The following is a 16,238-nucleotide window of genomic DNA, read 5'->3' on the forward strand; positions in this document are numbered from 1 at the left end:
AGGTGTGGTATGGAGTTTGATTCACAAGAAGCAGCCTATAATTTATATAATGCCTACGGACGAGAAGTGGGATTTAGTATTAGAAAAGAGCGTCACTACAAGAATAAGAAACTAATGAAGTCACTTCAAGAATTTTTGCTTGTAGCAAGGAGGGTTTTCGGCTCCAAGATAAGCGGGATTACAAGACAAAGCAGCCAAGGGCAGAGACACGGACAGGTTGTCATGCTCAAGGGTTAATAAGTTGAATAGATCTAATGGAAGGTTTTTTGTGCATGAATTTGAGGAACAACACAATCATGCTCTTCAGAAACCAGAGTGAGCACATATGCTACCATCTCAGCGAAAAATATAAAACTCTCAGGCTGCTGAGTTAGACTTGGCAGAGGAATCTGGTATCCCACTTCGTTCGTCTTATGAGTTGATGGCTAAGCATGTTGGAGGAAGGGAATCTCTTGGTTATACAAAGGTTGATCAGAAGAACTATCTTCTGTCTAAATGGCAAAGAAAAATGGTGTATGGTGAAGCAGGAAGCTTGTTGAGATATTTTCAAAGTAAGACAGTTGAAAACCCTTCATTTTTTATGCCGTACGGATACTGAAGAGCAAATAACCAATATATTCTGGGCGGATGCTAAAATGGAAAGTGACTGGTCATTTTGGAGATGTTGTTTCATTTGACACTACCTATAAAACTAATCGAGCAGGTCGTCCGTTTGCCGTGTTTGCTGGCTTGAATCATCATCGAGGACGTGCACATATGCTTGTGAAACATAATGTGCAAGGGAAAGCATTAGAGTGGTTGAAAGGAATAAAGAAGTTGAGAAAAAAATGGGCTAAGGCATATGTAAAGATGGCATGGTCTGCAGGAATAACAACTACGGGAATTAGTGAGAGCTTCAATGCTAGGTTAAAAGAGTATTTACAATCTGACTATAATGTGGTACAATTTTTCATGCATTTTGAGAATGTACTTGATGATTAGAGGTGTAAGGAGTACCAAGCTGAATATAACTTGTGTTATAAGAATGCACAGGTGAAACTTGCAGCTCTGATGGTCAAACAAGCAGGTGATACTTACACGATATAATGTGGTACAATTTTTCATGCATTTTGAGAGAGTACTTGAAGCTGAATATAACTTGTGTTATATGAATGCACAAGTGAAAGTTGCAGCTATGATGGTCAAACAAGCAGGTGATACTTACACGATATAATGTTGTACAAATTTTCTTGCATTTTGAGAGAGTACTTGATGATCAGAGGTGTAAGGAGTACCAAGTTGAATATAACTTGTGTTATAAGAATGCACAAGTGAAAGTTGCAGCTATGATGGTCAAACAAGCAGGTGATACTTACACGATATAATGTCATACAAATTTTCATGCATTTTGAGAGAGTACTTGATGATCAGAGGTGTAAGGAGTACCAAGCTGAATATAACTTGTGTTATAAGAATGCACAAGTGAAAGTTGGAGCTATGATGGTCAAACAAACAGGTGATACTTACACGAAAGCAATATTTGAGGATTTTGAAGAACAATACGGGGAAGTTCCAGCTATAATGGATTAATGATGTTCCCAACTTGAACAATGCCACTGTTGTCCAAGCAAAAGGATTAAAGAAGAGAGAGACTTGTCGGGGAAGAAGACGACTTAAGAGTTGTTTGGGAAAAGCTATAGCCAAAAGGAAGCCTTCATCTAACTCCCATTCATCAAAGGTAAAGTTTTTAATTTTCTAAAAATTATAATAGCAGTAAACTAAGTCATATGGTTTACTTATCTATATTGTGACATCCTAAAGGAAACTTGTATTCCAAAGGAGACCGTTGCAGTGGGATGTTATATTGCTTCTCCTCCATCTTTTTTTTGTGCTCCCGTGATGGCTGAACCAAGGGGACCTTTTCCAGTGGTGCATACTTTGAATTCGGTGAGTGGCAATTTTCATAGTCACAGGGACATGACATGCTTAATTCCATGCCATGGATGACATATGAAGAGCCTCAGTATAGTACATTTCAAGAGCTACTCCAAACAAATCCCACTGGTTATTCCTTTGCACACCAAGATTTTCAAGCATTTAATGGTCAAGTAAAGCTTTCAGATATATTTCATATATTTTTATTGTTTTTGTTATGTTCATGGTATAATTTTATTTGTATCCTTAAAAAACTATTGTAGGCTTTGAATTTGAATGTAAGCGGTGACCACTGGAGATGAAGAGACGAAGCCAACTTATTGTTATTGCAGAAGCAGCTATGCCATACATAGAGATTGCAAAAAGCCAACTTATAGTTATTTTGGACATTCTTGAGTCTGCATTACCAAAGGCTTAATTGAAAATTTTGCTTCTATTGTAAAGTACAAGAGGTTGTAGGCAAAGTTATTGAGTTATATAGTTTTGGATCCTGTTGGTTTCTGCAAAACAAATTTTGTGTGTGTAATTTTGAATCTACAGATTCTATGCTTATTAATTTTGAATATGCAGAAAAGTTTTGCTTGTAATGGAAGCATGTATTGGCATGAAATCTCATTTTCCAACCAAGGCACTCTTACTTTTGTTTTAGCATCAAAACATGATATAAAACAATGTAAAATGCTTATTAGAAACAAAAGCATCTTAAAAGAAGATAGGAGGGGGGCATGAAAGGTAGCAGAAAAAGCCTGGAAAATTGGGCTTTAAAGATGCTTTGGAGCTGTTGGTGAGGTGACAGAATCTTGAGCTCTAAATTAACTTGTCATGAAATCAATGGCTGAAAAAGTAGGAGGGAATGGAAGGAGATGGAAAGTATGAGGTGGGACAGTCTTGGTCCCCAAGTTATAAGGACGGTATTCTCTCTCTTCCTTCTTTCTCTCCCCTCCCTTCCCTCCTCTCCCAGATTTTTTTTCTTCTCTCTCTACCTTCTTCTTCTCTTTCTTTACAAAGATAAAATCTTGAGCATTTAAACAGGAGAGAAGAGAAAAAAAAGAGAGGATAGCTTACAACCATCAACATCAACATAAAGAGAGAGAAGAAAAAAAATTTGGGAGGAGGGAACACTGTCCTTATAACTTGGTCCCTTGTACCGTTTCGTACGTGGAATGAGACGAAACGCAATGGGATGGGACGCACTCGTCCCACGTTTGGTGGGCCAATTTGCCTGGGATGCGCTATCCCGTGGAACGGATTTTAGTCAATTTTTTGTGCCACCCCCCCTGGAATGACTTGTTCCAGCCGATGGAACACAAAATTATAACTTTTTGGACAAAAATTCCCCTCATATTTTTCATCAATTTCACTTTGAAAATTAAACAAAATTAATCAAAATTCCAGAGATCTCTCCATTTCTGCACAATTAGCATAAAATATTCATTAAAAATCGAAATTTACCTCAACAGATCAACTCAAAAATTGAGTTCTCTTGTTTTTTCCGGGAAATCAAGCTTCTTTGATCTCACTTCAAATTTTTTGGGAAACTAAGTGGCAAAAACCCAACAAAAAGTAATTTTCTCTGTGTTTGATTTCTATATTCAAAGAAGAAAAACAGCAAAACGAAGAAAACCCAGATTGGATAAAGGGTTCCTGAGAAAGCCAAAGAGAGGAAATTTTTTGGGGAAATAAATAGGAAGAACAGAAGGGTACTGGGGAAAGCCGATGAAAGGACGTGGCCGACACAGTCGCTTGAGGGATGGGACATTGAGGATTAGGCGGAAGATGTGAGGGATGACGTTGAACTCGTAGGAGGTGGCTTAGGTAAGGTCGAACTCGTCGGAGTGGATGGGTACGATTGTGTTGACTCTAAAAATTACAAAACCTACGTGGCGCGCAGGCCGAGTAACTAGTAAGCTAACTACGTCCTTCGGTTGAATGCGGGGCGTGCCAACTCGTCGGCCGAGGAGTAAAATTTGTTGATGTCGCTTTGAGCGCGTCGTTGACTTCTCTATCTTGCGATTGCGACCGAGGAAGGAACACTCTCGGTCTCTGGGTTCTACAGCCTGAAGACAAGGCTGCTAATTCTGCGGAGTTCACAAATCGTCTAAGCCCGATTCGGTCACTGTGATTATATTCGTAAGAGTATAAGCACGTCGAATCGAAACCAAACTATATGGGCACAGGTACTCAAACGTGATGTATGTCTTGATAGTAAATGTAGTTCGGCCGTCGGAATGCCGAACCCTTAAACTTACTTGCGAGTATCCAATCATAAAATAACTCGGCGTCCAGTACGCCGAGCAATGTAATTCGTAACACCTGACTATGCCGAAAAGGCTAGCAAGGTGACCTCTGCCAACAAAGGTTTAGAAACCCTTCTCGGCCGAGACTTAGATAGATAACCGGTCGACCTCAACGCAGTGCTGTTTATCCAAACTGAAGGTGCTCGCCGGGTGCTTCCACAGTGCTGTTTATCCAAACTGAAGGTGTGTTGGCAGGAAAAGAAAAGGAAAAATCTCAAGGTGTTTGAGAGGTTTTGCGCAGGGCAATTGTATGTTGATTTTGAAGGTCTTCTTTCCGTTGCCATTGCATATGTATTTATAGGGCTGATTACTTGCTTGGCACGGCCTGGACGATAAATAGAGCATTTCAATTGCACCTAAAGACTTTGGAATATTCTGAGAGTTAAAACGATGACCACATGCGAATCTGGACGTCAAATAGGGACTCTGCATTCTAATCCTATCTTATTCCAACTTTGACTTATCTTTACCCCATCACCGAATTTGTTGGATGGTCATACACGGTTAACAATTACCTTGTTTTTCTCAATGCCTATACGCCCCACACGTTGCAGACACCTATCCAATTTGCTACTGGAATTTATCCCACCTGCAAGTTACCTATGCATGCATGAAGACCATGCATCCCACAACATTAATCAAACCCTATGCTGATATATTCAGCCGTAACCATGCATGAAGGCCATATGACAAGATGGAATCCAGCTACAATCTTGTTAGATAAAAAATCTATTTGTTGATGTAATTAAACTCCAAGATAACTACTTTGATGGATAATATCTGGATATCTTTAATCAGAATAATTATCGTGAAATTTAATAAAAACATCTTTATCCTAGGAGCGGTTCAAATATTTTGTCCATCCAATGCCGAACCGATTATGTACAATCGGGCCCAAACAGATTGTCATTTAATTTTTCGTTCCATTCCGGCCTGAGCGTACACCAAACGTAGTATGGAGCCTCCGTTCCGTTCCATTTCATTTTGTCCCATTCTATCCCGTTTCATCCTGTCTGCGTACCAAATGGTACCTTATTGAATGAAAGGAAAGGATTCTGCTTGGCTTAATACCACTTTAGTCCAATTGTCTACTTGTTCTGGAAATTGACAACTCCATGTGATGAAAAAACATCTCATATTTATTGTAAGGATCAAAAGTGATGCTTTACACTATTACTTTTAAGGGGCTTTTAGATCCAGGTCCAAAAATGTAGAGTGTTTTTAGGAGTGAGTCCAGTTATCTAATTATATGTTTTTATTTCTTTTATACTCATTTTATATTTTCAAAAAATATTAAAAATCAATTAAAATCTTCTAATATTATGCATTTTCCAACTCCAAAAGAATATATTTAATATCTTACAACAAAAATACTAATATACTAGCATAAATTTATCTACAAAACATTCTACCCTAACTCAAGTAACAAATATATGAATGTATATAATACCTATACGTGAGATATGAAACCTAATTAAAATGTAGAAAAAACATAACATACCTACAAGTAAGACACATTAATCTGTGATAGGTTGATTATAAAAAAAGAATCTGTCATATAGGTAGATAAATATAATTAACCTGTGATATAGGTTGATTATAAAAATTAAAAATAAAATCTATAAATGGGGTTTAAAGTAGGAGGAAAAACGAGAAATAACAAAAAGATAAATAAAAAGAAATAAGCAAAGAGATAATTGGGAAGAAATTTGATTTTTATAATAAATCTTATCATTGAACATATAACTATTGATAATTAAATAATTAAATATAACAAATTGGACTTATTTTAATAAACTGGACTATTCCTACTATTGGCTCAAAAAATTGGACTTTAATCAAGTTTCCCCTACTTTTTTTTTTTTTTAAAGTGATTAGAAATTCCGTGAAAATTTACAATATCTCATTGCATTGATGAACAGATATGGAGAAACAAAATTTTATACTTTCATCTACTACATTGATGCTTAGGCGCACCGAAAGTCACCCAAAACCCTAAAATTCTCCTCATGAATTATGTGTCTAATATTTTTCAGAGTTGTTATCAACACTTGCAAACAGTGTTTTATGCATGTCGGTCTGGAAGTTATCTATGAAATTATTTTAAAATGTTAATAACAATTATCTTTTCTTATTCTCGGTAGGCGGCTATCTCCCTACAATCTCAAAATATTTTAAAATCACTCATGTACAATGAGGAAGTGCCATATGACAGGTTTGACACAATTTCCTCACTCCCCCACACGGCAGCCCTAAACTCGCCCGTGATGAGAAGACATGACATGTCTTTTGCGAATGACAGGGAATTGGACAAAACCATCCCTTCTTTGTTTCAATAATTGTTATGAATTATCGTATACCGATGAACATGCAAATAGATAAGATAGCTACTCATTTTCACCATAAAAGGAAAACATTTCATCACAAGATTGCGGTGGGGACAGAGAGGGTTGTGGTTGTGGTTGTCGTAGATAAACCTAGGTTTTCGTCACAAAGCAGGAAATTGAATTAAGAACAAAACAAACAGATTGCGGGTATCAAAAGACAAATTTTTTAATGTGTCGGGAATACTGTTTGGTACATCGAGTGTAAAATACAATTGGTTAGAAATTTGTTAAAAAAAAAAAAGAAATTTCCAACTATTTATATCATATGGTGTATCAAACCGTGTTCCCGATATCAATGAGATTTGGATGTTCACACATACAAATAAAGCCCCTTATTAATGTCACATTATTATGTCTTGCTAAGATCTTTATTTATTCCCTACAAGTACCATATGAGAAATGCTAAAGAGACTCTCTATGAACTATCTATTTGTCACTTCATGTTTTTAACACAATGTTTTATAATGTTAGCACTAAAATTGACTGTAAATTGTAAGGTGACAGAGAGTCTATAAAGAGTGCCACTTTAAGAGAGTCTCCTTAACATTTCTCATACCATATTCTGACACCATGAAAAGTAGCCATTTTTTATTTTAAGTTTTAGTTTTCACACGTATTTATGTTTTGCGAGACAACCACAAATAAATCTTTCTGTATGTACAACTTTTATCAAGTTTAAGAGTTATAATTAAAATATTCCGAGTTGTATATATTTATATGTTTTTAGTCAGTATAGTTGGAGCTAATCATTTGTGTGTACGTGATAGATATCCTCGGTTACACAGCATAATCTCACAAGAATGTCATAGCCAATAAAGTAGGCTCCTATGCATCATTTGTTTCTGTGTGAAGAGACAACACGAATAAATACATGCAGCAACCTATTGTTGCAGATGGTTTACAGCTTCAGACTCATGAAATTTGTAGCCACTCTACGTATCTCGTACATCAAGTATGTCGAACTTAGTACATCAAGTATCATAATACAAATAATTAAAATACAAGATTTCAAATCTTTTTTATTTCAAGTTTCTCACCTAACCGGGACCCAATTATTCTCTTTGGGACTTTTACAGCAACAAAGAAACAACCTCAATCTACTTGCCCACCATCCCATACCTTTTTTTTCTTGTCTGTTTTGGTGGTAGGGAATGAAACTTATCTACGTTCACTTCTTCTGGTTTGCATTTGACTGGTCTTTCCATTAGTGTAAAAACGAAGCTTGATGGACTGATGCAGTGCATGGGGAACAAATATATTTAAGGTTTAGTGTTCTCATCTCTTAAAATCTTTGTGACCTTTTCTTTTAATTGAATTGCTTAGTAACTATCCTACTCTTAAATATTTAGTATACCAATGTTTGTAATTTCCCTATTAATTTAAAAGGCTCCATATGTATCCTTAAAGATTTAGTATACCAATGTTCGCAATTTCCCTATTAATTTAAAAGGCTCTATATGTATCCTTAAAGTAGTGAAATTAGTGAATTAAAGTTAATCCAAGAAGAGAGTGAGTTTTCTCCTTAAAATCAAGTGTGAGAATTGGTTGTGTCAAGTGAATCCACGATTAGCGACGTGAGTGAATATATTGCTCCTGGTCGAGTGATTCCCAGGTTCTATTCTTGTAGAGACGTGAGTGATTCCGTCCCCCTTGGTTGAGCGATTCCCAGGTTACTATTCCTTGTCTTTTCGAGACCCTTGGTCTTTTCTGCATCAAGTGGCATAAGATAGAGATGACAATTCAAACCGTTAAACCCGATAACCGTGGATAACTGTCCGAATGTAGTTGATTTGGGTATGAAAATTTGGGTATATTATGGATATGGGGAAAAAACGTGAACATTAATCGGTTATGGTTTTGGATATGGTTATAAGGATCCCCAATCTGTATTCATTCCCAAATCCGAACCGATTGAATAATATATAATATATAGTATAATAGTTTATGTAATACATATATATATATATATATATATTGTATTTGAGTGAAGCTATACCATCATTACCATATTCATTATTCGCCACATAATATATTTAGTATAGGCAAGTGTTATTGACACTCAAAAAATCTTATTCTACACTCCTCACAAGTGTATTTTTCTTTCTAAATATAGAAAGTTTGGAGTGTAGAATGAGAAATTTAGAGTGCCAATAACAATTCCCTTAGTATATAATATAATAGTATTTCGCTAAAAAAATATAATAGTATTCAACGAACCCTATACTATATTCCTTATGCATCAAATGCTATACTATAATCATTATGCATCAAACATAATGTTTATGGGAGATATCAACAGACCACATCATTAATGTTTTATTCAATGCTCTTATTTTTGTACTCTACAAAATTCATTTATTGTTATGTTTTATTTATTTATTATCAGAGGTGGCTATTGAATAACAAAATTAGTATTCACTAAATTATTGTGCGCAAATTGGATGAATATAATTTTTTGTTTTTGATGAAGATGGATATAACCGTTAACTGATAAGAAATTCGTTACCCAGTGGGTATGGTTATGGATAATCCCTGATGGTTATTTTGTGGTTATGGATATGGTTAATTATCGTGGTTATGGGGATGGATATAGGATTTCCGTCCCTAAACCGAACCGTTGCCATCCTTAGCATCAGAGCAGGTTTTCCGTTGTGGAGTTAAATGGAAAAAAAAAATCGTGTTGTTGATTCTACACTTCTTCAAATTTCAGTTCTCTTTGTCCGAGTCACCCAAAAGGTTACCTATAATTGGAAAGGTTTGCGAGTCCACTTTCCAATAGAACAGACAGTGCCTCAATCAAATTTTTTCGCAGCAATTTGCTAGCAAATAGTGAAAGGTGTACGTTTTGTGCAAAATCTGCAAGGCGCGGTTTCTTTTTCAACGAAGAGATATACCAACCTTTTGTTTCAATGAATAATAATCAAGTATATGAAAACCACTCTAGTATGATATTTATGGGGGAAAATCTGTTTTATTCACAAAGAATTGATTGGAATTTGCCTCCACTATATGAAGAGTATTCGGAGGATGGTGTTTTGATGATTCATATCCAAACAGGTGCTAACATTGAAGTGAATGTTGAAGAACATGCTTTGATAGATATTTCCAGCTTGGAAAGTTCAGAATACGAAGGATTTGGACTTTTTCAAGATGAGAAGATTGATAGTCCAATGTTAAGTTCATCAATAAGCTACGGGCATGTAAAATTGTGGTCACGGCCAAGTGATGAAGGAGCTGTTCAAATTTGCTTTTTAATTCTCTAGCACATTGTGAAAGATCAAGTTTTGGGGACAGTACAACCGATGGCATATCGTTGGGAAGGTCGAAAACCTAAGTTCAAATCAAGATTAAAAAGATACAAACTCGAGGACGAGTTTTTTCGAGAAGAGTAGAATGATGCAGTGCATGGGGAACAAATATATTTAAGGCTTTAGTGATTTCTCATCTCTCAAAAACTTTGTGACCTTCTCTTTTGATTTAATTGCCTAGTAACTATCCTACTCTTAAATATTTAGTATACCAAAGCTTTGTAATTTTCCTATTTAAAGGGCTCCAAATGTATCTTTAAGGTAGTCAATTAGTGAATTAAAATTAATCCAAGAAGAGAGAGAGTTTTCTCATTCCTTAAAATCAAGTGTGAGACTTGGTCGTGTCGAGAAGAAGAAAATGATGCAGTGCATGGAGAACAAACACATTTAAGGCTTTCGTGGCTTCTCATCTCCCAAAACTTTTGTCACCTTCTTTTTTATGAGTTGCCTAGTAACTATCCTAATATTAAATATTTACTGTACCAATGCTTTGTAATCTCCCTATTTAAATGGCTCCAAATGTATCTTTAAGGTAGTCAATTTTAGTGAATTAAAACTAATCCAAGAAGAGAGTGAGTTTTCTCCTTTCTTAAAATTAAGTGTGAGACTTGGTCGTGTCGAGTGAATCCACGATTAGCGACGTGAGTGATTCTATTGCCCCTAGTCGAGTGATTCTGAGGTTCTATACCCGTAGAGACGTCGAGCGAATCCATTGCCGCTGGTTGAGTGATTCCTAGGTTACTACCCTTGTCTTGTCGAGACCCTTGGTCTTTTCTATGTCAAGTGGCATTAGAGCAGGTTTTTCGCTACAGTTAAAGATCATGGCTATGATTATCAATCCGTTTCAAGATCACATCGTTAAAGAGATTAGTTTTGTCGATTGGAATTCTCCATCAATTTATGACAAATATGATGACCACGACGAGTGTACCGTTGATGTGGCTCATCAAGGAGTTATCTGTTGCTAGGAGATGAAGGCTTTGTGGATTGGGGTTATCCACATAATATGAGTACAATGGCTGAAACATTTTACATGTAGCTTCATAAAGAGGAACTAAGGTGTACTTGCTTTGGACTAACATGGAAGTGGAGTTCAAAGGAATATTTTGTGTGACAGAACAACTTGACAGCTCTGGATTTGCTTTTGCTATTGTGGCTGTTTGTGGAAAAAAATTGAAAGGTATCCAAAAGATAGAGTAAAAAAAAATCAAAGGAAACTCGAGACGGGTTTTTGTTGGAGAAGAGGAAAATGATGCAGTGCATGAAGAACAAATATATTTAAAGTTTTCGTGGCTTCTCATCTTCTAAAACCTTTGTGACCTTCTCTTTTAATTGAATTGCCTAGTAACTATCTTACTCTTAAATATTTAGTATATCAATGCTTTGTAATTTCCCTATTTAATGGGCTCCATATGTATCCTTAAAGTAGTGAAATTGGGGTTGTTTGTTTGACCTCCTTAGCTAGGATTGGACTAGCTAAGACTAATAACTCACATTTGGCATGACTATGGACTAAGTTAAATGGGACTAGCCTGGACTCGCATGGACTACCGGTCTCGTTAAGTTGTCCTAATTAAAAGCATGGGATTGCTAAGAACCTCAATACGCTGCTTCCCTCGCCGTCTCCTTCGAGTGAATTGGTGGGAGCGAACCGTTGTTCGTCAAAGCTATTGATCCGCCAATAAGCTTCCAGAACAAGTCTCCTCTCTCTCTCTCTCTCTCTCGGATCGATATGGGAATTGGGGGATGAACTTGGTAATTAGAGCTGCTCATGAACTTGGTTAATTTGCCTTAAAAATTGATAATTATTTCTCTTGAATAGAAGAAGAACCATCTGGCTGTTCCGTTTTTCCATGTTGATGTTGTGCCCAATGGATGCAGTCAAGAAATTCTGATATTTCGAAGCTCATGCTGAAGCTCTGCCATGGTAGCTTGACAACTATGTCCTATTTCTGATGGGTGAATGGGTCGGCGCACGGGAGGGTTGAAAAAGCACTGCCCAGATGAAGATTGAAGACGATGGAACAAATTGTCAAATTTCGGTTTTGTCAAGAGGATAAAACGGTGGTGTTCTACTGGATTTGATCTTTTATTATTTATTTTTTTAATTAGTTTTTAGTTTTTCTTTTGTAAAGCAAGTGTGGATTAAAAATGAAAAAAAAAAAAAAAAACGATTTGAGTCATAAAATAGTTTAGTCCGACACTGTACCAAACACTTCATTATTCTTATCCTACTTAGTTCAAGCCAAGCCAATCCAGCTTAGTCCTTAAGGCTAGTCCAGTCCGAGATAGTCCATGGCAACAAACGCATCTTTAGTGAATTAAAGTTAATCTAAGAAGAGAGTGAGTTTTCTTCTCCTTAAAATCAAGTGTGAAACTTGGTCGTGTCGAGTGAATCTACGATTAGCCACATGAGTGAATCAGTTGCCCCTGGTCGAGTGATTCACATGTTCTATCTTCGTAGAAACGTGAGTGATTTCATCCCCTTTGATTGAATGATTCACATGTTACTATCCCTTATCTTTTCCGAGACCCTCGATCTTTTATGCATAATGGACCCCAGGTTGTAATTCCAAAATAGTCATTCCAATTTGCCTGTCAATCACAATTAATTTGTTGTGCAAATTTTGTCGTGTACGTGTAAAATAGCCAACAAGTGTCCTTTTTATATCTAAAAAAATTGTATAATCCTACAGAGAATATTTATATTAGGCCTCGGCAATTGATATAAAACTATAAAAGGCACAACCTGTATGAACACATTCTTAGAGTCAATAATATCAGAGATTCTTAGAGGGGAAATAGATAGGTTGTAAAACAATGTCTTGGTTTCTTACAGTTATCTTTCTGGTTACTACTCTCACATTTCATACTCCTTCGGAGGCTAGCTATGAGGAGATCCAGCCTTCTGCAGTAATTGTTGGCACTGTCTACTGTGACACATGTTTTCAAGAGGATTTCTCAAATACCAGCCATTTCATTTCAGGTAAATTCATCTCAAATTTTCAACAAGTTCTTCATCAATTTTATTTTTCTATTGTAGCCCGTTCAATACTTTCCATACATCCTTCTCTTCCTCTATACACTCATGTTTATATTTTAATCGTTAAATTTGAATAAATCTAAATGACTGAAAACCTAAATGGAGAAAATGTACAAATGGAGAAAATGTAAAATCTAAATGACTGAAAACCTTTATACAGGTATTTCCTAGGAGTCAACCATACAACTACGAAAAAATAATTATCACAAATCAACTGCAAAAAAAATCTCGCCTAAACTAACTCCTTGACGGTAGGATTCTGCTTTCAATCACGATTTCTTTCCAAAAGACAACAAAACGTTGGAAGATATGTCATCATAACTTGTCATTTTATTGTCAGTCAACAAAACATCCTTACATGATATGGATGCATTATCCCTCAATAATCTTGTGGGGGTTTTTGTGCAGGGGCTTCTATTGGTGTGGAATGCAAAGATGGGCCTTCAACAAAACCAAGTTTCAACGCACAAGTGAAAACAAACAGCCATGGACAATTCAAAGTCCATCTGCCCTTCAAAGTGAGCAAAGATGTCAAGAAAATTGAAGGATGCTCCGTGAAACTAATCCGCAGCAGTGAACCCTACTGTGCTGTGGCTTCATCGGCCACCTCATCTTCCCTACACCTCAAGGCAAGAAAGCAAGGGACCCACATATTCTCTGCTGGTTTCTTCACCTTCAAGCCTCTCAAGCAACCCAGCTTGTGCAACCAGAAACCCAACATTCAGAATTCCAAGAAATTAAATTCCCAGAAGTTCTCAGAGATGGCATTCCCATCCTCCTCTCAGGTGGACCCCAAAATGCCTGATCCCTCTCTCAACCAATCTGATCTCCTAGGTCTCCCAGGACTCCCAGGTCTCCCTGGACTCCCAGGTCTCCCAGGTCTCCCAGGACTCCCAGGTCTCCCAGGTCTCCCAGGCCTCCCGGGGCTCCCAGGACTTCCAGGGCTACCCCTTGCTGCTGAAAAAACTTCATCCAAGTCCTCCAACTCCAAATCTTCAAAGAATGGGCAACTAGGTGATAATAAAGAAGTAGCCCATCCAGATTCTCCACCAGCGGGTTCAGCACCATGATTCCCAACCTGCCACCTATCCAGGTTTCTGTAGGGTTCCTATCCTATTGGGCGTAACCCGTTTAAGTATAATAAGCCCATTTAGGTCTTCTGATTTGTGGTTTCCTGAACTTCTATGTATTTAGGTCTCTTCCTTCTCTTTTGAGAATTATGTGAAATATTGAATGTTTAAGTTTTATCTTCTTTTCCCATTTCTCTCTACTTCTCCCTCTTTCTTCTCTAACGAGAATGTGTCGTTCATAAACAAATTCGAGTACGGTAATATAATACGATTCAATTACTAGTTAAATACAATGATTATATTGTTGAAACTCAAAATTTCAGGATAAGAGAGCCGCATGGATTCATAGATAAAAATATACATATACATACATATATATAATATTATATATATCAATTATTATTGAATCTTACCCAAGGATGAAAAAGGGTACGGGTATTCTTTGGGGGGAGAGGAAAAACTGAAGTGGGTCGGCCATGCTTTTATTATGTGGGCCACTTAAAGAAAACCTGCTAAAAATGAACCATTTCATCAGAAGGAGGCAAATAGTTGTATGGAACGACGACGTCCCTGAATTAGGTCATTTTCTTGGAGTGCGACGACCCGTATCACATACCTTTCCTACTTCCATCGAGTTTGATCGACTTCAACTTCTGTTTCGACAGAGTAGCAGGGTAATGATTTCGGGAAAAAAAATTTAGGGTTAGGGTTTTGGAGAATAATTTTGTGACTAGGGTTTAGGGTTTTGGATTGTTTTCACAAAAGCATTCTCCACTGGTGAAATAAATCACCATAATAATAGTAGTAGGCTATGATTTAACTTAATCACTACCCAATTGTAAAATTTTATGCTTATTTCCGCAAATACTATTAACAATTTAACATGGAGTTTTAATTTTTTATGAAATTTTTGTAGTTGGTTGGGTTTGTATGATGAATATTAGTGTTCTGAGACACACTTGTTAGTCCAACTTCAAGCAAATTTGCAATCGGCAAGTCCATTCTCTCTAGCTGCGACCTCTTCCTTGCAAAGGGAGGAATCTTAACAGAGTCTTCAACATTTCCCCAAAAGCTATGAATAAACTCTTTAACGAGGACGGTCCAATTAAGCCCACTAACTTTGACCTTATTGTTTTGGAACGAGCCTTCCTGGATCAGTGACAGCCGCCGCAGCTTCTACTGCCGGAAAAACTGTTCTTCACGTACCTTGACACTAACCACTTTTATGGTGACCACTGCGCCTTTCTTCCCATTGATGATTTGACTGTCTTCCTAAATTCTCATGCTTCCTAACCCTCTGCCATTACTACCACCAATTTCACCTCTACAAGTACAAGCCATGATGATTGCATCGCCTTACCCCTCACCCGCCAGTTGTTGTATGCCGATACAAAGACCATTACATATGCCCCTCAAATCCTTGCACATCATAATATAAGCAAAACTCGGTCAAATAATATAAACTTGAACTCCATTTTGAGCATTGTGAGATAAGGGAATGTGCCAGAAACTATTATGTTAAATTCATTCTACATATTAAACCATTCAAATATGTGATGTTTATTAATTAATAAGCATTTTAGGAATATCTCTGGCTATGTTTTTAGATTAACATGCACTTAGCAAGAGAAAATTGTCATGGAGAAACGGTTGCCTAAACTTAAGGCTGCAATTTGGAGTGCTTGGAAGATTGTAACTATGTTAGGGGATTGGTGAGTGACCATCATACACGAAGTTGGTCTGCATTTTTTAGTTGTATATAGTAGTTGTATAGACAGTCCATTTTTCTACATTAGCAGTACAAATTCTTTTTGTTTTCATCTTGTTTTTCCTCTCTTTAATTATCTGAACTGCAATACGTTTCTGCAGGTTGATGAATGGTGGGACTCCCACCCGCCATAACTGTTGCCCATCCCTAGGTGGGAGCAACCAGCAGCAACTGCTGTTGACTGGGTCTGAGTCAAATGTTGCTGCCTGGCATAATCATGTGAAGCAACTCCTTGAATTTTATGATCAGGAGCACTTGTGAATATTATTCGAGTACTCAGCAAACAAGATTTTCTGGGGATATAATTGGTTTTCCTATTGGCAGTCCCACATTGTTGGGGAAAGTGAACAAGGGTGGCTTTAAATATGATTGCCCTACTCTAACTAATACCGAGACATTTTGTGGTAAAACCCCACACCTGACGGATTGAGCATGTGCTAAAGTTGGGAAT

At 37.0% G+C, this 16,238-nt stretch overlaps 1 protein-coding gene across 1 annotated transcript; it reads left to right on the forward strand.

The window, feature by feature from the left end:
* The first annotated feature begins 12,588 nt into the window (after positions 1-12,588).
* Positions 12,589-14,209, forward strand: LOC137738878 (uncharacterized). Its single transcript, XM_068478348.2, has 2 exons — positions 12,589-12,892; positions 13,358-14,209. Exons 1-2 carry the CDS (start codon positions 12,727-12,729, stop codon positions 14,017-14,019), a joined length of 828 nt encoding a protein of 275 aa, XP_068334449.2. The 5' UTR covers positions 12,589-12,726; the 3' UTR covers positions 14,020-14,209.
* Positions 14,210-16,238: the final 2,029 nt, after the last annotated feature.

The sequence above is a fragment of the Pyrus communis genome, chromosome 9 (genome assembly GCF_041283825.1).
Source record: "Pyrus communis isolate YQ-2024b chromosome 9, ASM4128382v1, whole genome shotgun sequence".
Lineage (NCBI taxonomy): Eukaryota > Viridiplantae > Streptophyta > Magnoliopsida > Rosales > Rosaceae > Pyrus > Pyrus communis.

Coding starts and splice junctions, on each gene's coding strand:
- LOC137738878 (XM_068478348.2), top strand. CDS start 12,727: ATGTCTTGGTTTCTTACAGTTATCTTTCTGGTTACTACTCTCACATTT. Junction 12,893..13,357: donor TACCAGCCATTTCATTTCAG/GTAAATTCATCT, acceptor GTTTTTGTGCAG/GGGCTTCTATTGGTGTGGAA.